At 40.5% G+C, this 27,912-nt stretch overlaps 1 protein-coding gene across 1 annotated transcript in view; it reads left to right on the top strand.

Annotated features, from left to right (window-relative positions):
- The first annotated feature begins 409 nt into the window (after positions 1-409).
- Positions 410-27,912, top strand: part of ntsr1 (neurotensin receptor 1 (high affinity)) — a 107,852-nt gene continuing 80,349 nt past the window's right edge. Inside the window, exon 1 of the mRNA XM_031751939.2 lies at positions 410-1,078. Within this exon, the coding sequence (XP_031607799.1) occupies positions 410-1,078 (669 nt within the window). The remainder of the gene's footprint in view (positions 1,079-27,912) is intronic.

The following is a 27,912-nucleotide window of genomic DNA, read 5'->3' as shown; positions in this document are numbered from 1 at the left end:
AATGCTTTTTGGAGAGAAAGTTAAAGGTTTTTTTTTTTTTTTTTTTTTTTTTAAAAAAAACAGAGAAAAACAGCAAAGAAAAAAACTTATATTAGAAACCATACTTGAAATTAAATTCCTTTAATTCTTGAAGGAATTGTTGCATCCGTTGTTGCATCGCACTGTTTGTTTCCAAGGTGAACCATAAACGGACAAGATGGAACAAACGGGCAAAGTGAATGGTCGTGCGTCATCGCAGCAGCACCAATAAGCGAGCACGCCTCCTGTCGTGCCAAATTATAAAGGGTGGTCTCCTCTGACTTAAACCAGAGCGAGTCCGTTTTACTTCAAGTGGTAACGCGTCGGCACATATCCGCTCGGCTTGCTCCGTTGTACCTTTTCGTTTCATACCTTCATGAAAAAAAGCAGAATGGATTTAAACTTCACGCTCTCGGGGAGCGACTTGATCGGCTTTGGCTCGTTGGCGCAGAAACTTTTTGAGAATAACTCACTGCCTCCATTTGATAACAGCACCGTCGGTCCCAAAAGTAATGAGGAGGACCTGGAAGTTAATACGAATGTGTACGCAAAGGTCATAGTCACTATCATTTACTTGGCTCTGTTCGCCATAGGCTCCCTGGGCAACTCCATCACCATTTATACCCTGATTACCAGAAAGACGCTGCAGAACCTCCAGAGCACCGTACACTATCACCTGGCCAGTCTCGCCGTGTCCGACCTGCTCATCCTGATCCTCTCCATGCCCATTGAGCTCTACAACTTTATCTGGTTCCATTACCCATGGGTGTTTGGGGATGCCGTGTGCAGGGGTTACTACTTCCTCCGGGACAGTTGCTCTTATGCCACCGCGCTTAACATCTCCAGCCTGAGCGTGGAGCGCTACATGGCCATCTGCCACCCGTTCAAAGCCAAGAGCATCATGTCCCGCAGCCGCACCAAGAAACTCATCAGCGCCATGTGGCTCGCTTCCTTCGCCCTCGCGACGCCGATGCCCTTCATCATGGGCCAAGGGATGCGTAACGGCGAGAAGATATGCACCACTGTGGTGTCTCCGGTCACGGTGAAGACCGTGCTGCAGGTGGGTGTCGTGGAAAGCTTTTATTATCGCAAACGCGCGTCTCCCCACTGTGGTTTCTTTAGGCATCGAGAGAGAGTAAAAATCTACAGTATGAGTAGTACTTGAGCCACAAGTAGTAGGTGAGATGGCTGAGATGGTGAGATCGTTCTAAACATCTAGGAGTGTGTGCTGTAGTTTTACGCGCAACTTCGCCTTTACCATTATCGTCTGTGCGCACCGATAAATGTTGTTGTTGTTGTTTCGTCGAGAAAAAAGAAACTACATGGTGGCCTGCTCATGAAAACATTTTAGTTATTAAACCGTGTAGGGTCAACGAAGTCTGTCAAAAACAGTGTTTTCCTGCTGCAAGCAAATGATCTGCAAATCAGCAAATATAGCTTTTAGTCGGAAAAAAAGCAAATATTGCTTTTAGTCGAATTATTTAAACTATCGTGTCTTCAGTTATATTTATAAATTGTATATATATATATATATATATATATATATATATATATATATATATATATATATATATATATCTGTTGAAAATAAACATTTGGTGAGCAAATTGTGTTGTGTTGGCTTACTTTCTTCTTTGTTTTTAAGCTGGTAGAGTTCGAATGATTAGAGATTCATTCATAAACACACTAAAAAGTTAGATTATAGCTATATTTTTTTCATACAGAGCACCAGAGATCTGACCATTATAGCTCCTCAGATGTGAGAATGTGTTGCTTTTGGTCTCTTTGAAAGGTTAGGAAAGTAAAATCCAATGCTTGCGCTATTTTACACATGAAACCTAAATGGGAGAGTTGGTTGAACTCATGTCAAAGTAATGTTAAATACAGAAGTGTCAAAAATATAATATAAATTTATGCAAGCTGTGAAAATGATCAGGTTCCAAAGATATTCTATTTCTTGAAATGCTTCTTGTAAAAGATAATATCAGACCATGACATTGTCTTTTGTGTGGCAAACTGAATATTTTGAGGGTGGAAGCACCCACAGAACTGCTGTAGGTTTGATGCTTTCATGTAGGGAACTAGCCATCTTACATTATGCACTCCGTGATGGTGACAAGAAAAGAAAGAATGTGTCACTTTACCTTCATTCGTACAGTCCATGTTATACGATATGATATAAAAGGAGGACACTAAAGGAGTATTCTTTTTGAAATTCATCTCATCATCACAGCAGACTAAATATCTTAACACCAGGAAGTATAGGTACTGCCAAGGAATAAGAAAAAAAACAGCCACTTTCTAAATTGCCAGAGAACTATAAAATAGAGCAAAATGACAGCATAAAACAGCATAAAGCACAGTCCTATACACAACCCCCTGAACAGACCAGTTACAAATATAATTCAAAAAGGGTGTTGGTGTTTGTTTTTCTTTCTTTAAGGAAGAACAGCAGTTGAAATTATAAGTTACAGCATGCTGAACCTTGATGTGAACAAGTGGTCTGCTCGACAAAAAGGATGACCCTGTATTACAGTTTTATGCCACAATAAAAACAAGTATTATTACGACTATCTTCTTCTGGGAAACGACGTGGTCGGTTCTGTCTTCTCCCCCACGGATCTTCTCCTCCACTCCGTCCACGTCTGACCTCATCTACCATCTGCTCCTTTTCTGGAAAAACATAGAGAAAGAAAAACACCTCCCTAACCTAACCTTGCTGCATTAATATTATCTAACAATTCTCAGCCTATTGGTTCTACTTATTATTTAAGTACGGGGCATTCTGTTCGGACTCCCTTGGCCCAGAAAAATACCAGCCAGACTCTAACTCTACATATGATGTGTAAGCATGTTTGCAAGTCCCTCTGCAGCTCTATATGTCAGTCTCAATAATTCAATTCAATCATAGCGCTGAATTGATGCTTTTGACCCTTATTACATGTGAAATGTCACAATGTCAAATTTCACATGCTTAATGTGAAACTTATCAATGATGGCCAGCCGTCTGGCCTCAAACCATGACATTACCACCACTATGTCGCATTTAACCCATGCAGCCCTCAATCAAATGCGTGCCCATTAAATTGGCTCTCAACCACCAAAAATTTGAGAATCACAGCTTTAAACTCTGTGAAATTAGTTGAAATGGACAGGGGCACAAATTAGAGCTAAATATCATGGTCTTCTGTTTTCTCGAGCAACTGTCTGAAATGCCAGAGAAGAGAAAATGCCTGAAGTGCCTCAGTCCCTGGACTATGTGCATTGTAGGCTGATCTGTGTCTGACGGTAGATACCCTAAGAATAATCTACAAGTGCCTTATGGCAGTTTGCCTTTGAGCTCTGGATGTGTAGGTGACTGATAGAAGTCAAGACACTGAGTTTTTACTGAGAGTGCGGCACCCACATCTAATGAAAAGATATTTCTCAAAACTGTCTCCAGGCCTTCCCACAGAGCAACAAGCTTAGAGGCTGTGTAATTGATTAGGCCAGTCTCCCTTCGCTTGACAGGCGACATACTTCACATTGACTGAAAACTTGTTGAGGTTGTGGAGAAAAGCGATTTTGGTTCCAGTGTAATCGTTAATGATCATCATGATTAGTGCCCCCTGCTTCTCTGCATCATACTGAATCTATTTTTCCATATCTGTTTTTCTGCTCTTTTGATGTCCTTCAATGTCTCATTTTTTTTTTTTCTGTTTTCATCACTCCTGCATGACTAACTAAAGCTGTGCCAAGGATAGCAATTGTTATCTTGCATTGCTTTCATTCAGGCCATAAGTGAGCCAGGCTGCATTAAAAAGTCCACATTTTCCACACGGTTCTCTGTAGACAACGTGTTGCTGTAGAAATATAAGTTGGGGTGTTGGGGTCTGGCAGCAGATGGTATCACACAATCGAATTGCTACAATAACATTTTGAGTGTTTGTGTACATATTCTCTATTGTCCATCTATGATAGATTTGATGTAAGCAGTTTAGGAGGCACCCTGTTGCAGTAGACGGTCACCATACGCTCGGTCTGTTTGGACAACAGTGAAATACTCTGAGGGGAAAAAAGTGTGTGTGTGTGTGTGTGTGTGTGTGTGTGTGTGTGTGTGTGTGTACACACTTTTTTTTTTTTTTTTTTTTTTTTTTTAAACCTGTCCCGTTTGGTTCTTTTGCCATCAGAATTATTGTCTAAAGGCGAAGAAAGATGCCCAACGGATTTACTTTTACCAAATGGACCATCCCAGCCTTGCCGTAATGGTCCATTTGATTCACCTTTATTGTTTATTTTATTTTGACTTGCTGAATACGGGACAGACTTGACTGGTGGAAAGAAAGGGAGAAAGAAAGAGGAAAGAAAAACAGCTGAGAAGAGGGACGGGGAGAAGGGCAAAAACCAAAACCAACAGAATAAGCAGACAAAAAAATACATATATCGATCACCTGGATCACCTGTTGAGAAAGAAAAAAAGAAAGCAAGCAGAAGAAAACGAGAGTAATAAACAACATCACAATGATATATGGGAATATGACAGTAAATACTAAATATTAAACATTATTGTGCAGCACGTGGGATCGACAGCGCACAGTGTGCTTTGAGGTAGGAGCCAAAAAGGTGTAGTTTGTGTGTGTGATCACCCGTGTGTGCACCTGTGAGCATGAACGCGCTTGTTTTTAAAAGGTTCCTTCATGTAATGATCTGCTAGAGGGTGTGGGGGCCACTGCCCGTCCTCCAGGGCATGAAGCAGGTATGGAGGAGATCAAAACTCCAGACATCCAGAGGCCCCCAGAACACAAGAGACCAAGGAAGACCAACAGAGGGCAGCCGCGCCACTATCCCAGAAAGAGCTGAGGAGAGTCCCAGATGAGGGGTCACTCAGCAGCCGCGAGCAGAAGCCGGGGGTTGCAGTGACGTGCCCGTGAGCTCCGCCGGCAGCCAGCTGTGCCTGAGTGACCGAGCCCCGGGCTGAGAGGCCGAGGGCACCCCATCCCAGTGGCCCGAGCGAGCCCCAGGCTCCAGGCCCCGATAAGCAGCCGCCAAGGAGTGAGCCGGTGGGTACCTGGGCGCCCACCCCGGACACAAAGAACCACCAACGCACCGATGTCTGAGGCGTCTGCCACCGGCAGGGGAAGTGGTGGGGGAGATGGGCCTCAAACCTTGGAGGGCCTGAGATGTCCCCAGAGAGGTGGCGCCTGATACCCAACCTGACATAAAGACACAGACAAACAGGCACACACAGATACAAACATCTATTCCCACCCTCATGCTCTCATATACAATTACTCAACACTCACCCAACGTGGAGACGGACATAAAGAGACGCTGTACACACAATCACACTCCCCAAGCGTACTCTAAGCCCCGGGTCTAGGTACCCTTGCCCCTGGAGGGGAAACTGCGCCCAGACCCAGGTGATGTTACCCTTTTCCCTGCGGTGGGGAGAAGCAGACTGCCCCGACTCCGCAGCAGCAGGGAGGCCCCACATTCCAGACCCCAGTCGGACGGCCAACTCCTCCTCCTAGCCCCCCGCTCCAGCAGGCCGCAGAGAACGGGGTGTAGGAAGACTCAAACCTCCCTCCACCCGCTCTTATGTAGTGTTGATGTATGTGTGTTCTAAGGTGCATTTAAAACCCAGGAGGGCATGGAGCTACCTGCCAGAGCAGCAGGTAAGCGTATAGCCCTCCTGCTAGCCCTCAATGTCTACGTGTATTTAAAATTGAGAGGTGGGCAACGACGCCAGGGGTGAGGTGTACACCCTGATGGTAATTTGGAATCCGTGTAGCGTGCCCACCCCAAGATCCTATATGTATGTGTAATGAGAGTGTGAGTAATGTGAATGTCTAAGTTGTGGGATAAAATTGAGGCAGAGGCAGCCAGAAGGGGACAGAGGGGGGATGTCTCCTCTGCACCCTGGTGACACACCCCTACCCCAAGGCCCTGCATGTGTGGGTGATTGTGGTGGAGCGGGAAGAGGGAGGCAGCTGGAGATGGGAGGGAAGGAAGGGAGGGCAAGTGACCCCTCCTGGGGCCAGCTCCCCGCTGACCCCAGTAGGCACCCCCATACTCTGCAACCCGCCAGGAAAGGGGGCCCAGGCCCATCCGGACCGGGGCCCAGTGCAGCAACGCCGCCCAGCCCCACAGAGCCCGGGACAGTCCACCCGACCCCACCACAGAGAAAACTGCACCCACCCCATCATCCACTCATCTTCCAGACTACACAAGACAATAGACGCCCAGGCTGAGATCTTCCTCCACCTCTCCTGTATCTCCCCTCCTGCAGAGAGAGTTCCTGAAGAGAGGAAATCTCCTGCAGGATTTGACAACCTCCCCACCAGTTGAAGAGCCCCCAGGTGGTTCGATGCACAGGCGGCACCCTGCGCCAGGACTGGGCCCCATACACCCACCCGCCCACAACCCCGGCAACACACCAACCAGGACCCAAGCCCCTGAGGCTTGGCCAGGGCCCCAGCCCAGAGACGGAGTGCCCCAGAACCTCACGCCCATCCCGGACCCACCCAGGGGCAGCCAGGCTACCAGGTCAGTAACCCACGTCCGTCAGCACAGACCCCCCCTAGCCCTGCTGCACGCAGCCACGAGGAAACCGTCACCTAAGAGCCAACAGAGCCCCTAATTGGCCATGACCGTTATCCCGGGTTGAGCCCCCAAGGAAGATGCTCCCGGGAACCCCTGATGCCCTAAGCCTGTCCCTACCCCCACACCAATCACAACAGTGAAGGTGGGACCAAACTAAGACCCCCACCCCCACTAGGTGATGGAGCTGATCAAAGGAGCCCAGAGCAATTGATCTGATGTGGTGGCAGAGGCTGTATCAAGACTAATGTAATCTAATAGATAATTTCTATATTGGTTAGAATTAAGATTATTTTTATTTTTCCAGTTCATGAGGACTGTTTTCTTGGCTATGCATAGGGCAGTGAAAACCATATGGGCTATATTCTTTTCCGGAGTGACATTATCTAAGCTGCCCAACAAACATACTAAAGGGGAAGTTGGAATGTTACATTTCAGACACTTTGATAAGTCTTCACATATCTCACGCCAAAACTTCTGAACTGGTGGACAGAACCAAAGAGCGTGGATATAATTGTCCGTGAATTGGTTTGGCAGTGTGAGCAGTTGTTGGTAGATGTAAAGCCCATCTTGAACATCCGATGGCCTGTATAGTGCACTCTATGTAGTATTTTGTATTGAATTAATTGAAGACTGGGATTTCTAATTAGATGAAAGGTTTTTAAGCAAATCTGAGACCAGAAGTTTTGGTCAAAGTTAACTGATAAATCCGCTTCCCATTTTGCAATAGGAAGTGATATTGATTCATCTGTTTTAGAAAGCATTCTGTATATTTTGGATAGTAATTTGGGGGTTTTAAGAGTAAGAAATTGAACCACACTTGGTGGCGTTTGTAGTTCAACTTGACCCGGTTTAAATCTCTTTTTTATTATGGATTTAATTTGTTGATATTCTAAAAATCTTTTCTTGTTGATCCCATATTGTGTAACTAGTCTGTCAAATGAAATAAATTCTGTTCCTTCTAGTATATGTTCTAAGTATTTGATTCCTTTATGTGTGTGTGTACACACTTGCATGAGAAAATTGAAGAGTAGGAGATTGATGAAGTGGTCAGAGAGTGAGGAGGAAGCCAGAAGGGTGATTAATAAGAGGAGCATGGCTCTAACTCTGCTTGGGTTAGAAGTTCAGTCCTCTTAAAACTGCAGCACAGTGAGTTAAACTGTACTTTAAATGGCAAATATAAATAATGCAGGACTCCTGGATGTGTTTCTTAAAACTGTCAAACGAAATCTCTCAAGGGTTTCAAAAATGTTAAATATTTTCTATACTTCTACTAATATTTAACTAAGATGTTACTCCTAGTTGGTATTTTTCTCTCACTAGAGCTAACAACAGCTTTAATTTAAGGTAACACTTGAAAATGTGTCGGATATGGTGTTGTTCCTACAACATCATAATTAATGCCATTTCAACTGACCAATCAAGTTGGATCAGGACTGGGAAAATGATTTTCCTTCACAGCTTTCCCACATGGCTTACACTGTTAAAGGATCAATTTCAACAAAGCATTAAAAACATATCATTTAGTAAATGCTGGTATGTTCTAGACACACCGGGTTAGGGATGGGTATTAATAAGATTTTTATGATTCCGATTCCATTTTCGATTCTGTTTAACGATTCGATGCTTTATCGATTCTGTTATCGATTCTTTTTTTTAAAAATGGAGAACACTAAGGTCGATTAGCTTAGAACTTTGTTTGATATCTTCTCTTTGAACAAGATAGAAATTTAGGAGTAACATGGCCTTACAAACCCAACAGTGAGATCTTAAGAGATCCTTAAGAGATCCACAGCCTACGGCTCTTCAATGGGGTGTCACAGGGTCCCCGGGGAAAAAAATTGTAAATGTAAAATAATAAAATAAATATTCTTCTGTAGCAATAACAAAGTATAACATAAATTATTCTGTAGCAGTTACACAAGAATATCCAGTAATGTCCCTGCCTACAATTAAACACATTCACTTACCGAAAATCGGGGGCATCTGCTGTGGCAAATGGGTGCAAGCCTTTGACCACAAACTTAGTCACTGCTCGGTGACATTCGTCTATCCTGGCCTGAAAGGAGACGCTACCGGTAGACTGCAGCGACAACTGCCAGCGAGCGCCAGCCAGACTCTGTCTGTCTCATCATGGTCACCTAAATGCACAGTAATGGCAGGTTTTGTAATAAGGCAGATCGCGCTAACATAATATGCACTGTTAGTTGATTATTTACCTGCTGGATTAACGGGAGAGGACGTGCAAACGTTACCGCTGCTGCTGGGTTGAGATTCACGAGTCCGGAGCGGAATTAAAAACACGACATTCATTTAAGGTTATCGCGTGTTTTGTGAGCAAATGCTTTTGCATATTCGTAGTGTTTCCTCCCTTAAATGAAATATCTACTTTGCAAGTATTGCAAGTTGCCCTGTTGTCATTCGTTCTCGTAAAGTATAACCAAACTTTTTAGCGTTTGAGCCGCTTAGGCGCCCTGCCAGGTAAATGACGCTCCGCAACGTGGTGATGTCATTCGGGGCGACTGGAATCGATAAGGGAATCGTTTGCAAAAATGGGAAACAATTCCAAGGAATTGAAACAGTGGGAACCGGTTCTCAACAAGAACCGGTTTTCGATACCCATCCCTACACCGGGTGTCCTTTAGCAGCAGTGCATTAGAGAGAAAGTGCTCTCTTCCAACTCCTCATTTTTCAGTGCAAAGGGTAGCTGCTGTGAAGGTGTATATATTTTTACTGAACTTCCTCACCAAGTAGTTCTTAGTTTCTAAACCTAAGCAGCAAGTGAGAGTGAAAAAGACAGTAAAACCAAGTGCAAAACACATGAGAAGGGTACGGAGCCCCGCAGGGGACATGGGAGAAAAAAAAAAATTAAGACGGACTTTTGCGAGATCTCGCAAAAGAAACTCGATCTCGCAAAAGTTTTGCGAGATCTCGCAAAAGTAACTTCGGGATCTCGCAAACGCTTTTGCGAGATCTCGCAAAAGTTTTAGCCGCATTCGGAGGCCGCTAGGTCGAGGCCGACCGGGAGGTCGAGGCACGACGTGCCGGGAGAGCGTGTTTCTCCCGCTGTAGTAGGTCTCGACCTCCCGTTAGCTTCGAGATGGTGGGTGTCAGATCTCCGAAAAACGCCGGAGCACTTTTGCAAATATGTGATGTCTTGTAAACCGCGCAGATATTTGACATTTACACAGCTACATTCACGCCTCAAAATATCTTAAAAGTTTATTTTGTGACCCAGAAAGAGTAATATTACGACTAAGTAGCTGCCGCCATTGTTGAATTCAACTTTTGCGGATCTCGCAAAAGTTTTGCGAGATACCGAAATATACTATTATGAGATCTCGCAAAAGTTTTGCGAGATCCCGAGTTTATTTTATGGGGATCTCGCAATAGTTTTGCGAGATCCCGAGTTTGTTTTATGAGATCCCGCAATAGTTTTGCGAGATCTCTGAGTTACTTTTTGCGAGATCTCGCAAAAGTCCGTCTTAATTTTTTTTTCTCCCATGTCCCCTGCGGGGCTCCGTAAGAAGGAGACCAGGATAAACCTGTACTTTATTCCACAGCCACCATTGCTACGTCCTTATGTGGCCTTTTCACATCTCGAACATGAGGACTTCCTCTCAGTGCTAAGGATCAAGGCACCAGTACTAAAAGACATCTTGATTAGGGCATAATCACCAAACTTTAAAATGCTTTTTTTTTTTTTTTTTTTGTCTTTTTTATAACAGAAATGGCTGAAGATTCTATTCTATTCTGTTCTGGTGACTGTTTAAAATAATTTATTGTCTCTGGCATCTCAGCCTTGATCTTGTCATGTCAAAATAAACACAGCAATTTCTCCCATGTAGCAACATTTAATTTTAAAAGAACTTTGGGTTGTGAAAGTATTTAAAACAACAGAAGCTCTGTATCATTTCTAAAATTTAAAAATTAAGAAAATAAAAATAAAAAAGGGGATGCACTGGTGGAAGTACCAATCATGACCTAGTCAGGCTGTAGTTTGGGTATGTAAGGTGTTGTGGAGATGAACTAAAGCAAAGGACACCTGAGGCATTCACTTCAAAATGGGATTTTGGCTTATCTAGCTACGTTTGGTGTTAACCCTGACTTTTTAGTATTACAAAGGCAGTTCAGGTCTAACTTATGCTGAAGGAATTGACCTGTTCCAGAGCAGATAAGACATGAACTGGTACAATATCAGTGCATACTGACCAATCAGAAAACAAAGTCACCATTCTTGGAAGAATCTCGGATCTCTGTGCACAGACAGTGGGAGGATCTAAAGTTTTGGCTATACTGAACTTTCTTTGTAGTACAGGGCCCTAGTATGAAAGGCCCCCTACCCTGTACCTTGACTGCCAACTAAAAAAAGCAACAGGTGTGCAAGGCTAGAATCCAATAGAGTAGTTATATTTTATCAATCAACGCGAGGAACAAATATTAGCTGGGTAAACTAATAGTACTCCACTAAATCAAAGTTACATACAGATGACAAGAGAATTATTGGCCCCGGGTAGAACTGACAGCTTGTATAATTTGACTTCCTGTACCTGAGCAAAGTGGGTTTAAAAAAGTAAGAAGCCAGACTGTTTGGACATTTACCATTAATATAAGTAAATGGAAGAAAACACAAATGATCTCCAGAATGTTCTTGATGTTTAGTTGGTCTTTTTCCAACATAGAAAAAAAAACTGTTAAATGTGAGTGTATGTGTGTAAAATATGCAAGGTAAATGTAAGATAGGGAGCGAAATCTAAATGTGCAAGGATGTGAATTTGTTTTTTTTTTAATTCTTAATTGCTGCAGCGTGTGAGGAGCCTGAAAGTAAAGTATGACACTCCAGTTTATCAGGGATTCATCTATATGCAGTTTTGTAGGGCAGTGCTGCTGTGCTAACTGCTCCTGGCCCGGTATACCTGTGAGCATGTTTACTGCTATTGCACTGAGTGGTCTCAAGCTGTGAGGGAGTGGGTTACTCAAGGTCTCATTGTTAGTGCAGGAGATTAAATTTAAACTGACCAATTCATCTCGGATCTCGGATCTCTGTGCATGGACAGTGAGAGGATCCAAAGTTTTTCAAGCATCTAAAGTCTTTGTATTTCCTTTATTATTAACTTTATTCTTTTTCTTTTTAAAATTTGTTTACAACATTTGTTTTGTTTAAATGCCTTATGTATGGTCCTAAACGGGATTCCTATTTGTACTTTTGGAGCTTTATATCAGAGATAATCAGAGTTTAATCATCATTATTATCCATCAGAGTATTGATTGTTAGCATACAAAGCTATTTTTGCAAATTTTGCCATCTCTCCTTATTGTCTTCAAATAGGCTTGGTTTTATTAATGTATCAGGTCTTTTCCAGTTACTGAACAAAGTGCTTAAAGTATATTCATTAATACATACATAAATATATATTCAGAGTTTTTTTTAATACTAAACTATTCTACAGTGTGTTTCCTGTTATAGACATTTGTACCTTTGCTTCCTCTGCAGCACCTGTTCATTTCAGACTGTATGTATGAATGTATGTAACCTCTTTAAATTATTCTAATATTAGATTTTTATAAACAGCCATTCTGCTACCAGTCCTACATGTCCATGTCTAAGAATGGTTAAATGCTGCCATCCCTTTTGTGTAAACATGCTTGAAGCTAAATTGATAAACTCTAGATTGATCTATCTATCCTCCTTCATGTGACCCCTTTGGCTGATTGACAGTGTAAGAATAAATAAAGCCAGATAATGGAAATATATCCTGGCTATACTGAATTTTCTTTGTAGTACAGGGCCCTAGTATGAAAGGATTAAAATCATGTTGACCCTTAAAAGCTGATATGAGCTCTGAGGTTTGTGTGGTCTCCTGACAGATTGAACTAGTTTGGTGGTAATTTTGTTTTCTCTTTTCTATTGAGTAATATGGATTTCTTGCTGACAGTTAATGTTATTAAAAGGGAAGTCCAACGTTGTTGTTGGATGATAAGTGTAGAAAGATAACTTGACAGAGAAGTGAGAGGGGCAGGATAATGCTGAGCTGGAGGATTTTGAACAACTCTTCCTTGACTGCCAACTAAAAAAAACAACAAGGCTAGAATCCAATAGAGTAGTTATATTTTATCAATCAGTCAATTTGACCTTTTATCAATTACTTGAAAAACCTACCCGAGGAAAAAATATTAGCTGGGTAAACTAATAGTACTCCGCTAAATTAAAGTTACATACAGATGACAAGAGAATTATTGGCCCCCTGTAGAACTGGCAGATTTCATATGTGAAAAAGCACCGGAGCAGCATGTATAATTTGACTTCCTGTACCTGAACAAAGTGGGTTTAAAAAAGAGCCACAATGTTTGGACATTTACCATTAATATAAGTAAATGGAAGAAAACACAAATGATTTCCAGAATGTTCTTGATGTTTAGTTGGTTTTCTTCCATCATAGAGGGGAAAAAAACTGTTATATGTGTGTGTATGTGTGTAAAATGTGCAAGGTAAAGATGGGGAGAGAAATCTAAATGTGCAAGGATGTCAATTTGTTTTTTTTTAATTTCTTAATTGTTGCAGAGCGGGAGGAGCCTGAAAGTAAAGAAGACATTCCAGTGTAGCAGGGATTCATCTATATGCAGTATTGTAGTGCAGTGCTGCTGTGTGAACTGCTCCTGGGCTGGTATACCTGTGAGCATGTTTACTGCTGTTGCACTGAGTGGTCTCAAGCTGTGAGGGAGTGGGTTACTCAAGGTGTCATTGTTAGTGCAGGAGACTGAATTTAACCTGACCAATTCATGGAGGGAGAAGGATGTTTACATTTTTTTTCTGCTTGACTGAAATGTTCCTTTCACTGTGTGTTTTTTCTGCATTGTTAATCGGGGTGTAGTTTTATTTTTCCTTTCCAGTAACTATAAATAATAGTAATGACTGGCCACGGTACCCATTTTTTATGGGCTTTCCAAGTTCATTACACATGCTGTTTCTTTAAATAGATCTTGAGTGTATGGGAAATAACACTTTCATATTCATAAAAAAATGCAAAAAAACAAGAAAAAATGTTTGACACTTCATGATCTTTCAAATTGAAGGTTTTATTCTTTTTAGTTACAAAAAGAACATTTAAATCTATACGTTACAGGGCCCTATTCCGGAAAGCAGATTTAGAAAAAGATGAAAAAACGACTATGTCACGCCTAAAAAACTCCAGTTTTCCTCTTACACAAAGTCACAGTTAGGTATTTGTTTGGTGTTATATTTCATATGAGAGTATTTATAATTAAACAGTCATGAATGTGAGGACATAGATGGTGGTAACTGGACAATCCTGATTTATTTTCAGCTAAAAATCAAATAGGCTATCTACATTTCTAAAACTTTGTGACTTGTGGACAAGTTCCTCTGTTGCTGAACCATTGACTGTGTGTTGCTGCTTAAATAAAATTAATCTGTATATAGTTCAAATACACAGCACACTAATCAGCCATGAATCATTTGTTGCTGTGTAATCAGTCACACTGATGGAAAAATGCCTGTCACAGCTGGAATCTTGAAGATATGACTGAAATGACTTTCAGTCACTTTATGTAGTTTAAAAAGCAGGTTGCAGAATCTGATCCTGCATTCTATGATGAAATATGTTCACACTTTGAAATGCAATCATTAAATGCTGTAACAATTTGATAGGTTTGAAAATTTAATATCCTAACTGCAACATTATTTCCACTGAAAATTGTGTACATCTTAACCAGGTCTAAATAATTTGATACGTCATATCCATGTCTGTGTGTTCACCTGCTTTTTGTCCCTGTCAGGTTACAGATGAACAGTTTGATGTAAAAATCAAATGGGAAGTGATGTATGCTTCCACTTTACCTATTAAGGAAAATTCGGATGATTGAGTTGGTATGGTTGAAAAAACCATTCCACAATGGCAATTAATATCTGATCTGTCCTTTTTACACTTTGCATTCTTAGGTACAATGAGCAATGTCTAGAAAAGTTTAGAACTGAAGTGCCTATGTGAAAAACCTTTAGTATGATCCCTTGTGATACATTTTTAGACTCCACTTTTCGATTGAACTTCTCTGGACTACATGTATAATATTTTCATGTAGACTATTCTACATATTCTGCTTAGAACAATATCCACATTCATTTTGTCACTAATCACTTTATCTTTACAAATCCAAATTGCTTTTGACCAGCTCCCATTTTGGATTTGAGAGACAGAAACCCTCTCTTCTTTTAAGATTAGGCTTAAAACTTTCCTTTTTGATAAAGTTTATAGTTTGGCTTGGATCAGGTGACCCTGAACCCTCCCTTAGTTATGCTGCAATAGTCCTAGGCTGCTGGGCCTTCACAAGATGCACTGAGTGTTTTGTCTTCATTCGCTTATGTGTTTATACACCACTATGCATTTAATCATTAGTTATTATTAATTTCTGGCTTTCTTCCAACATGTTTCTTTTGCTCTGTCTCGCTCCCCTCACTGCCAACCAGTCACAGCAGATGGCTGTCATTCCTGAGCCTGGTTGTGCCAGAGGTTTCTTCCTATCAAAAGGGAGTTTTTCCTTCTCAAAGTCTGATTGTTGTGGCTTTCTTTCTATGATTGTAGCATCTTTACTTTGCAATAGAAAGCGCCATAAGGTTGTGATTTGGTGCTATATAACCGAAATTGAATTGAACTGAAATGAGATGAAAGTAGAATAAAACCTGTCTTTCCTGGTAACAGTGAGGTCCTGGGGAATTTTAGACTGAGATAAATTTCAGAAAATGTATCACTTGTCCAGTAAAGTCAGCACTTCCCCTGTATTTCTTGCTCCCATCTCCTATTATGTATGCTGTAGAGAATTTGTTTTTCCCACCTACCCATGACTAAAATTCTAGAACCTTCAGCTGAAATTTAAGTGGAGGAGTATCGCATTCATTATGGTTTGTGTCAAAACCAATCTGTCTTTGCTGACATGAGCCATATTTTCCAGAAAGTCCCATCTGCTGCCACATTTTGCACATTTAATTTGAAAAAGAAGCAAATGTTACTTACAATAATTGCAAGGCTACAGCATAGTCTCAAAAAATGATTTTACAAAGTTACATAGCATCTGCTTTGTGACCAACAGTATAGTTGATCAGCTGAACATCTAAGAGTCAGCTGGTTGATCGAATGGCCTTTGTGCAGAATGAAGTCTGAATAAAGCATCGACTTGGTGCAACTACAATCTCACTATTGTCCTGTGTGTCTTCATGAAGTAAGAACTCTTTTTTTAAACATCTCTTCTCTGACTACAGTATATCCAGCCTCCCATGCCTGGTCTTCCTCTTCATAGGAATTGGTCAAGACCTTAATGGACTGCAAGAAAAACAGAGCCTTGGTTATGTTTACATTCTCACAGCAGCGGTAGTTGAAATCTAAATGACATAATAAAATTTGGCCTCTCTACCAGCCTCATTGAAAGCAACAGAGTGTATTCACTCAAGTGCTGTGCTGCTTTGAAGCCCCTGCTGGTATTTGATATTTGATTTGCAGCTCCATACGAGGGCTACTTTATGACAACTCTCGACAAATCTTTTAGATCTGTTTTACTAGTGTGTGTAATATCTTGTTGCCTCTCACTTGTTATAGTTATTTTTGGCTTGGAAGAAGCAAACTGTGTAGAGTTGAAGATTATTTTCCTGGTAGTTCCTTCCTCTCACAATAGGTATTTTCAGGATCAGATAGAGATTCATCACTAATGTCTTGCATTGTCTGTGCTGTATGTGAGGAATATTTAACTGATTTCTATTCGTAAAATGTTCACATAATCAAAGTCACTTCAAATCCTATTTATGGCTAGCATTAAGTCACTACAGAAGATATGCAGTAGTGGTCAGAGGTTTGCACACACTCATCATAGGCATGAATGTTATGTTATTTTACGCTTTTAATGATTGATGAATTGCACAGCATACATATTTAATGACTTGGAAAAAAAAAACAAGATTTGGGTGCACAAGTTGGAATCCACACAGGGTCATAGTACACAAACACTCCCACTAATATTTGGTTAAATGTCCTTTAGCAATTTGCAACTCAATTAGGCAATTTTGGTATGAACATAAACAAGCTTCTGACATAACTCTGGCTGAATTTTGAATCCTTTTCTTGGACATAAGTGGTAGAATTAAATTAGTTAATTTCCTGGTAGTATAGTCCACAAAATTTCAGTAAGGTTGATATCAGGGCTTTCGGAAGGTCATTCCAGAGGCCTAATGGGTCATTTCTAGACATCTGCATAAGAACAAGTTTTTAAAATCTGTCACAACTTTGTCAACGTCCGGAAGATAACCTAAGATCACCCTCAAATGAGAGGACATTGGTTAGGTTGTTGAGGAGCAAAATAGTAAACATCAAGGTTCAAGTCTGCAATGAACTGGAAAATCCTGGAACAGCATGCGTACTAATCTGCTGCGTATCCTCTGTCTTTGCCACCTCTGTCTTTGCCATACACCTAGCCTCCCAGTAATCTTCTCTTCCTTTTTCATCTCCCTGACTATCCCACTTTTTCTTTGCTAACCTCTTTCTTTGAGTGCTTTCTTGTACTTCCTCATTCCACCATCAATTCTCTTGTGCACTTTCTTCTGTCTCTTTCAGATTTTGCCTTCTGCATAAGATGAAGTCCACCTGTGTGCACCTTCCTCTGTTTTGTTACTCTGTTTCTCCCTTTTCTTAAATTACATGTTCACGACAGCCATTTCCATCCTCCATCATCGTAAAAATCCACCACCACCTGCCTTTCTTCTTTTCTCTCCTTAACAAAAAATAATTTAGAGGGAACAGTTGTGCTCTTCATATTACATCACCTCTCCATTTCTCTGCATGTATCTGCTCCATGCCATGTGCATGATGGAGAATGAAGAACTGCAGCAGAGTCTTGAAGTAAAATCATTGCATAGAGACATAGACACACCTATGTCATCAAAAAAGATATAATAATATGTTATTAAGGCAGATAAACTTTGTTTCCCATTGCCAACTTCAAAGTTAGCTAGGTCACATTGATGTGGGAATTTTTATTGATTAAACTTTTTTAGGTGAAAATGTTGACGACTGATTTCTTCATGTGTCTTCTTGCATATATGAAAAACTGATACTGGTTTTATTTTGGAGGAGTTCAATAATATATAGTTAAGTTTAAAATTTGTAATTTTGAACCACTTACAAATTCTAAACATAAGCTCTCTTAACTTGAAACAAGTCTTGGGATGAATCAACAGCTGAGAATTTACTAAACTATTATAGTGTGACTGACTATGACTTTAACCACAGAGCTGACAGAAAGTACTCCAAAGACCGCTTCACAGAAAAATGTTTCGGTGACATTGAATTATATACATTATATACATTTGTGTGCCACCAAGGTCTGAAGATCAGGTAGTTTGACTTGGTCTACAGTTTAAAAAGTCTGCCTTAGTTTCTCATATTGTGTAGTGACTTAAAAATATATTCTTTTAAGGGAGCTCAGGGCTTCTTTCTTTCTTTTTTTTTTCCAGATACCTCCCCATCAGAATTAAAAATTATGGCAAGCTATTTGGTACTGAACATTTATTGTGAAAAAAGAGAGCAAATCTCTCCATTTGCGTTGTAAATTTTATAATATTTGAAATAGTGTAAAAGCATATTTGTATTTCTCTGGGCTCTGCTTTAAGGACGTTAGACATAACACCAGACAAAAAACAGATTCATTTACGTCAGGGATTGGGTCTGCATACAATTATAAAACAGCACATGACATGTGGCATGTAGCCTCTGCAGAGTGTTTTGTTTAAACTATGTCAACATTGATACAAATATTTGGATTATTCCCTGCTGAGAGGTGAGAGAGAACTATTACAAGCTCCTATTTTTACGAGCACAGTGTTCCCATAATGGCCACAAACTGGCCATTATGGGAACACTGTGCTCATAGAACAGATAAATGGCCTCTCAATTGGTTGTAAACAGCATGCCACCACCGACTACAGTAAAAGGTGTTTGGCTTCTTCAGAATAAAAAAATCCTTCTATTATTTGCCTTTTTACTCTTTCTGAACTACAAAAGCCACGACATTTAAATGTGTGATGAAGCTGCATCGTCTGCCCATTTTTTCTTGTGGTCTACTAGATTCTGATCTATTGTGTTTACTGCTTCTCTTCATGAAATTCACAAAATAGATAAAATAAATACAAATTTTAACACACTGCATTGACAAAAGTATCCACTCACACATTCAAATCATTGAATTCAGGTATTCCAATCACTTCCATGGTCACAGGTGTATAAAATCAATAACCTATGCATGCAGACTGCTTTTATACACATTTGTGAAAGAAGGGGTCGCTCTCAGGATGGTAATGTGATTGGATGCCACCTGTGCAACACGTCCAGACGTGAATTTCCTCACTACTAAATATTCCACAGTTAGCTTATATTATATTATAATATAGTATTATAACATAAGTGGGAGCTATTGGGAATGACAACAACTCAGCCACAAAGTGGTAGGCCAAGTAAAATCACAGAGCGGGGTCAGTGGATGCTGAGGCACATAATGTACAGCTGTCACCAACTTTCTGAAGATGTCTGACTGCATTGTGCCAAGTGTAAAGTTTGATGGAGGGGGTATATAGTGAGTGGTTTTTTTTCAGGGTTTGAGCTTGGCCCTCAGTTCCATTAAAAGGTCTCTTAATGCTTCACCATACCAAGAAATTTTGGACAAAAAAACCTGTGGAAAGCTCTTATAGCTGGGAAAGGGTTGGCCGACATCTTATTAAACACTATGGATTAAGAATGGGATCTCACTCAAGTTCATATGCATGTAAAAGCAGATGAGCAAATACTTTTGGCAATATAGTATATATTCATATGTGAAGGCCAGTTATATTGAAAGTCTTAAATAACTAAAACATAGTAACAATACTTGAATACTGGATTTAGAAGGAGTAAAAAGACTCCCACAAAGGACAAAATTGCATCCTCAATTATAGCTCCAGGTGCATGTTAGGGATTGAGAAATCTTTAAACCTTTGTGTGGTCTTCATAGCCAGTGTTATTTCATAACCACGGATCAAAACCACGGATGGCTGTACCAACATACAGCATATGATGGTGGTAAAACATATGTTCCTCCCATCCAGGCAACCGTTATAACGTTTGGCAATGATGGTGCCCTTCCAGATCTGTAAAATGACAATTCCATAGGCACTGATACACCCACATACCACCAGAGATGCAAGCTTTTTATATAAGTGCTTTTTTAGTATCACTTACTTTTCTAGACTTTTTTTGTCCTCTTCCCAACTTTTCCGAGACATGTTGGTGCCATCAAATTCAAACGGTGCCAATATTTTTTCATAAAATAGCAAAATCTCCAAAAGTTGAATCTGTTCATCTGGACGTAGCATTTTGTGGGAGAAACGTTTCGTCACTCATCCAAGTGACTTCTTCAGTCTCAGCTGACTGCAGGTTTCCCCAAACCTTATAAACAGTACATTTGCATAATGACTGAAACCAGCCCAGTGAAGGAACAATGGGCTGTGAGGTCAGTTCCTTAATCATAATTATGCAAATTCCCATGACCATTGATCAACAATCACTGACCAAAACCCACTGATCAAAGAACACTGATCAATGGCCATGAGTACCATTCACAGAGTGTTGGGGAATGGCTGCAATCACAGCATTGTAAGATGGCGAAAGATGTACCCTTAGGCCCCCTCCTCGATTCAGAGATGGTCTTTCCCTCTTCACGTAAATGGCCTCCTTGACTCCGCGCTCAAACCAGCGTTCCTCCCTGTCCAGGATGTGTACATCCTCATCATTGAAAGAGTGTCCACTGGCCTGTAGGTGTAAATAGACTGCAGAGTCCTGGCCTGACGAGGTGGCTCTTCTGTGTTGTGCCATCCGCTTCGCTAGAGGTTGTTTGGTTTCCCCGATGTATAAATCTTGGCAATCCTCCTGGCACTTAACAGCGTACACTATGTTACTCTGTTTGTGTCGGGGGACCTGATCCTTGGGGTGGACCAGTTTTTGGCGCAGCGTGTTTTGGGGTTTAAAAGCCACAGAGACCCGGTGTTTAGAAAAAATGCGTCTCAACTGTTCCGATACTCCTGACACATATGGGATCACTACAGGTTTTCGCCTGGGCAGCGGTTGTCCTTCTCAACCGCTGAGGTCAGTTCCTTAATTATGATTAAGGAACTGACCTCACAGCCCATTGTTCCTTCACTGGGCTGGTTTCAGTCATTATGCAAATGTACTGTTTATAAGGTTTGGGGAAACCTGCAGTCAGCTGAGACTGAAGAAGTCACTTGGATGAGTGACGAAACGTTTCTCCCACAAAACGCTACGTCCAGATGAACAGATTCAACTTTTGGAGATTTACTTTCCTGGATGATTGAGAATGCATCAAAAATAGCAAAATGTCTAAATTTAAACATTTAACATGCACTCTCTTTTATTGTGAATAAAATATGGGTGAATGAGATTTTGATAGATTTTTTTTGGAAGTGAGGTTGTGCATTTAATATAAAAAGAAAAAGCTATGACACAGTTTCTAGACAGTGAACCAAAGAGGAGGCAACATAGATGTAAGTGATATCCCTGTTCTACTGTTTTTTTTTGCCAATAAAAGCCCTTCTACCTTCTAAAAGAAGGAAAACCATCCAAAAGTTTGAATACCATTATGTGAGCAAACTGATAATAGTATTCAAAGATCAGAATTTAGGTTTTCTATTAATGAACATTTAATGAACAATGAACATTCAGTTTCATTGCAGCCTTTGCAGTCTGGATATTATCAAGCCCTGCTCAGAAAGATCTGTACAACAGTAAAGCATAATTTATATACAAAGTGAAAAATAGTGGACCTGCTATTGAACCTCAATACTTACTTGATTATAAGCAACCATAGTTTGAACTCTATCACAGTTATATAAGATATTTGATTAAAGCTGGTTGTATCAGACATCCTAGCCCTATTATTATTTCACAAATTGTCAAGAGAAATATACAAACAGTGCAGCAGAGTGTGACGTTTTGTCACATGAGTTAGATAGGTAATGGATAGTGATTGTACTGGTTTAAAGCCTCACTGCTATAGTAGACAACACTGTTATGCTCTATCAAAAACTTGTTGTCTCAACACCAGATCCAGATATCCATGGTTGGCTAATCTTTCCCCTGGAAAATGTCCTATTCTATATCTAACAAAAATATGACAAGGTTTTCTTTCTTCTGATTTTTAAAAAAGGCTTCACTTCTACCTCATTTTAAGCTACTGCCAGCTGAGCTACAATGTGCTCATATTTTTGTAATGCTCTTCTAGTGTTGTTGACCAATCAAAGGGCTTTGGACTACAAGCCATGTAATCAAAAACTATGATATTTTCATCTGAAAATGCAACTCCTAAAATTTAAAAACCAACACTTCTCTGCCAGAACATTACAAGGAAGCTCTGAGTAACATGGCAGATCTGAAAGCGGTGCTAATGGAACTAAAAACACTTCATTTAGAGCTTTGATCTAAACTTGACAGTATCGATGACCACTTAGTTAGGAATTGCAATGCTGTCACAACCATGGACAGTACCATGACAGAGATGAAACAAAAAGTTGATTGCCACACCACTTAGAAAAAAGTGGCTGAAAATTCAGTAACATGCCTGGAAAGTTATAGTCCTGAATTAACCAAAGCAATTAAACATCCATCCATCGATCTTCTTCTGCATTTCTGGGGCTGGGTTGCGGGGGCAGCAGCCTAAGCAGAGAGGCCCAGACCTCCCTCTCCCCAGCCACCTCCTCCAGTTTGTCCGGGGGAACACCAAGGTGTTCCCAGGCCAGCCGAGAGATATAATCTCTCCAGCGTGTCCTGGGTCTGCCCCAGGGCCTCCTCCCGGTGGGACATGCCCGGAACACCTCACCCAGGAGTCGCCCAGGAGCAGCGGCTCTACTCTGAGCCCCTCCCAGATGGCTGAACCTCTCACCCTATCTCTAAGGGAGAGGCCAGCCACCCTTCGGAGGAAGCTCATTTTTTATCCGCGATCTTCTTCTTTAGGTCACTACCCACAGCTCGTGACGATAGGTGAGGGTAGGAACGTAGATCGACCAGTAAATAGAGAGCTTTGCTTTTACACTCAGCTCTCTCTTCACCATGACAGACCAATACAGCATCTACATCATTGCAGCCGCAGCACCAATCTTTCTGTCAATCTCCCGCTCCCTTCTCCCATCACTTGTGAACAAGACCCCAAGATACTTAAACTCCTCCACTTGGGGCAGGAACTCGTCCCTGACCCGGAGTGGGCACTCCAGCTTTTTCCGGGTGAGGACCATGGCCTCAGCAATTAAACAAATCTGGAAAATCTGTGCCAAAGAAGAAATGCATGTTAGGTGCTGAAGCTGGTAAATACTGAAGGAATTCATATAAGAAATAGTACTGGCTTGTTGAACTTGGATACCATACCATTAACAGAACTTTTGAGAAAAAAAGGCTTACAAAAAAAATGTAAAATGTACTCATCAGCTGCTTCCTAGCCCGATAGGACTCCTTCTTCAGCTTGATGGCTCGTTCACCTCTGGTGTCCATCATCTGTCGGGGCGACCATGGTTCAGGGGGTTGGGAAGCTCATCTTTTAACCGGGAAGGTTGCCGGTTTGATCCCCAGCTCTGTCTGTCTTGGTCGTTGTGTCCTTGGGCAAGACACTTCACCTACCGCCTACTGGTAATGGCCAGAGGGGCCGATGGCACGATATGGCAGCCTCGCTTCTGTCAGTCTGCCCCAGGGCAGCTGTGGCTACAACTGTAGCTTGCCTCCACCAGTGTGTGAATGTGAGAGTGAATGAATAGTGGAATTGTAAAGCACTTTGAGGGTCTTGAAAAGCGCTATATAAATGCAATCCATTATTATTAGTATCTGATTTTGGGAATTACCATCACAACAGGCACCAACCATCTTGCAGTCACAGCTCCTTGGAGCAGCCTGAGCAGTATGGTCCCTTTGGACTCAATGTCCTCAGACTCCCCCAGCATGGTAGAGCAGAGTTTTTGCTGGGGGTGGAAGAATATACAAACTGCAAGTTAGAATGCCATTAGAATGGGATTAAGGAAACTCAAAAGAATTGAAGAAGGTCATAACTCAGATCAACCATGAGAGAGTTGCAGATATAAAATTGGTACAGAACAGATGGCCCAGTCAAGTGATACATACAGTTTCTTAAATTTAAACTTTAAAACTTAATTTTGTAAATTTCATAAAAATTTACAATATATGTGCAAAGCAGAGCATGAGCTGGCCTCCAATGATGACGTTTTCTTTGTGTCCTTTTGGCTTCTCAGTGGGAAATAGTAAGGCAAAAGTCAGAGAAACAGCTGTAGTTAACAGATTTTGCATTACTTGTGTTTTCTTCTTGTCACATGTTGTTTCCCTCTTCATTCATCATTCCTCTCATATTCTTTACTCCAATTGCTCCCAGTTTTAGATATGAGAAAGGAGAAGGAGACAGATGTAAAGAAGGGCTTACCAACGGGGTAAAAAACCCAAAACATTTTGTGAAATGAGAAATTCTCAAAGTAATCATCATCTTCAGATCAGTTCTTTTAAGGCGAGTGTACATTATAGATTCAAAAGTGAAGCAGTCGTGTCAAAGATGTTTTTAGCACCTAATCCAGGGGTGTCCAACTCTAGGCCTCGAGGGCTGGTGTTCTGCAGGTTCTAGATATCACCCTAGGTCAACGCACCTGAATCAAATGATTAGTTCATTACCAGGCCTCTGGAGAACTTCAAGACATGTTGAGGAGGTCATTTAGTCTGTAAATCAGCTGTGTTGGATCAAGGACACATCTTCAACCAGCAGGACACTGGCCCCTGAGGCCTGGAGTTGGACACCCCTGACCTAATCTAAGTCAGGCTGATCTTTAATTTTCCTCAATAAAAACTTCAGCTTTCAAAACTCAAGACTCTCAAAACAGGCTTTCTTTAATGCAAATTTAATTTTTGTAAATGTATCTCAATCCAGCTGTTTATATTTTATTTTTTAAATATGGCTTTGAGATTGTCATACTTCATTTGTAGGTTTAATGGCCTCTATGTTGAGTATTAGCTTGATTAACTCTCTGCTTTGACTCATCAAAGATTTACTGACTAGAAATTCGTCTTCATCTTATCTTCCTGAAAAAAAAGGAAAAAGCATTTTAAAAATATTATTAAAAATCCTACTATTTGGCTTTTAAGTCAACCAGTTGCTAAGTTGCTAACTAGCTTACACCAGTTGCTAATGGTTACTTGCTACTTCCTATTGCTAGGGAAGTTTACATGTACATAAAACACAACAAAATGAATGGTTATCCTATTAAAGATATTAATATTATATGTCTGCATGTTCCCAGTATCAGGGTATGTGATTGACTATAGAAACATCTGACCTAGTTTCCCTGGAAATGGACTGGTTGTAGCTTTGAATCACACTGGGAATATTTCAGGGCATTTAATCTGCTTGGGGTGTTTTATTTTGAAAACTGACCATCTTCTCTGTGACACTTCTGTGTCTTGCTTTTGTCTATAATAAGAGTCCGAGTATGCTCTTAGCTTAAGTAAATAAATTCTCGCATCCTTGATGTTGTTGAACCAAACAAAACTGCCATGCATTATGTGTTCTTGCCATATCTCACTGCCCACTAACTGACTACTGAAAAATATTCTATTTGTACGTTTAGAGACTCTTTGGTAAACAATAAACAGTCTTTGTGAGGGTGAGAGACTGAAAAACTCAGAGATAATTATTGTCTCTATGATTACTTTATTCTCTCAGTGTAAAAACCTAGCATAGTGTGACTGATAACACTTTAAAATATGCATTGTGTTTCCTTAGAAAACAACAGATGCGTAACACAATGGATGCAGTAGTTCTGAAGACATTAATGTTCTATTAACTTCTGTTCTTCAACAGGACTGCAGCGCTGTACATGCTTCCATTGAGAAAGCAACAACGGTTTTAAATCATGCTGTTACTCAACTAAACTAACTTTGTGTGATAGAAAGGTAAGACATACAGCTGGTTCCATGATGCAGCGTGCCCATTCCAACTAAAGATAAAAACAAAAGAAAAAAGGTTGAGATTGAGATATTGTATATTTACCATTGTGTGTTATAAACGATTACTGACCACACACTGTGTCCTTTTGGCCAAATGACTGCTATCACTTCTAGTATATTACTGTGTGAATGCACTGGGTCCAGAAACCAGAATGATAAAGTGCGTGTTTACTGAGGACACAGCATACAGCATTTGGTTCTGGTAAACAGCATTCATCATGTGAGACCCTGAGAGGTAGAGAAAAAAAATGCTATTTCTACCATTTTACAAAATATAACAGTCGTTGACAATAACAGTTTGTGGGAGCATTAAAATGTATTGGCAACTTTTTCCTCAGTCCTAGCTGGCAGTGCATCCCTTGTTTATCAGTTCAGTTGGAAACACAGCGAGTATCTGATTATAACTGAGGACAATGAAACTGTCACCTCTATTGTCATTACTTTATTATGTTTCTGGAACTGGTCTGTAAATCCCTTTTCTCTAATTGTTTTATTATTTTCTAACAAAATGTACATTTGCGCAGTAACAGGTTAGTTATGTGCTCTTCAAACAGGTACCAGAAAGCAATGGGTGACATTATGGTTGCGCTTTCCATCTTTTCTACAGTGTGTTTGGTTTATACGGTTGTCTGGCACTTCAGTGTAACTTTGCTAAAGCCATTCCATATTAGGGAAGTTCTGGATCTACTGCAACCTATAAATATTTCATTATTAATAAAGTCACTTAAAGTAGGCTGTGCTCGTGATTTGTGCTACTGGTGCTGAAGTCAACCATCTGCAGCCACAGCAGAAATGCAGATTCCTAAACCAGTTTTTGTTGAGCCTGTGCCTACTGCAGCTTCGATTTCTGTACTTAGTTGACAGCAGTGGAACCCCACAGGAATTTGTCCTGTTGCAGCCCATCTGCTTCAGGGTTATATATGTTGTTCATTCTCAGATGGCTTTCTGTTCAGAGTTTTTTTCTCAGTTTCTTAGCCTATGCCTAAACACAACATCAGGCTACTAACGTACTGATAAAACTGTCTTTTAAGTTGTAATTATTTATAAAATGATTGAAGAAATTACCAGCTTATTTACCTACTACCTGGGATAGACTGGACATTTTGTTCAGTCTGTTTTTTAAGCACTAATCATACCATGACTGCATTCTGCATAAACTTGTTATGACCATGTAGTAAATGACATGTTCCAGAAAGAATGCTAAAAGCTTTTTTAAAATGGTGCTGTGATAATAGATATCAATTAGTTTTTGGTATATGACTTTAGTGACCACCATATTTGTGCTGGATAAATCAAGCTGTAGCACTAATGTGAAACCTCACCAGAGAGATAAATATTAACGCAGCTTTATCCGTAGGGGCAGCTCACAGACATGAAAGCAAGTCTGTTAACACCAATCAAGCATCTGCCATCTCTCATGAGCTTTGTCTAGCTGATCCAAGCTGAAAGCTGAGCTGCACAGGGCCAACATCTAAAGAGGCTGTTAAGAACAGTGATCAAAACTCAGCTGTACCAAGGGGCAGCTGTGTGGCTTTGGCTGCATGATGTTTGTGCCAAGGTGTCTGTGTTTATTTTAATAAGATAAGGTCATTTATGCCAAAAACTTGAGAAATTTCTCTGTTAAAGAAACCAAAACATTAAACATAACTCAATAATATAAAACTGTTAAATAAACATCTAAATACAATCTAAATTCAACAGAATATAATGTATAAACCTGAATATATTTGTATAATAGTATTAAGGCGCTAAACTGCTGTAGAATAAGGTGCTGATCTGTGGCAATGTGCAAAAGGACCAGATGATGACAAGAAACAGAAATATGCTGCAGACAAGGTAAAAGCTAAAATACATGTGACAGTTTTCAAAGATTATACTTAGTTTCTAAAAATTTTCAATTTTGTGGGAAATTATGGCAACTAAGATTGCACAAACTGGATCATCATCACCACGAGTGAGTTAGACTCAGGAAGAAGAAAGCCTACAAAAGTCCAGACAACAAACGACAGTAATTTTTCATCTTCTGGACATATTTGAACTTAACTTCAAACTTTGCTAAATGTTGTTGCTCACTCTGATTCTCATTTTCCCCAAGAAATCTGAAGCCACTGTGGCAGTACATCAACTTTTTCTTCTTTCTAATGGTTTGCAGTTGGTGACTGCATGAGAAACAGAATTTCTTCCCATGAATATGATCTAGAACCTCAGAGAGCATTTTCCTTAT

Source organism: Oreochromis aureus, linkage group 20 (assembly GCF_013358895.1).
Source record: "Oreochromis aureus strain Israel breed Guangdong linkage group 20, ZZ_aureus, whole genome shotgun sequence".
In the NCBI taxonomy this organism is placed as follows: domain Eukaryota; kingdom Metazoa; phylum Chordata; class Actinopteri; order Cichliformes; family Cichlidae; genus Oreochromis; species Oreochromis aureus.
Note: the sequence above shows the minus strand (reverse complement) of the source record. Positions and strands in the feature narration are given on the sequence as shown.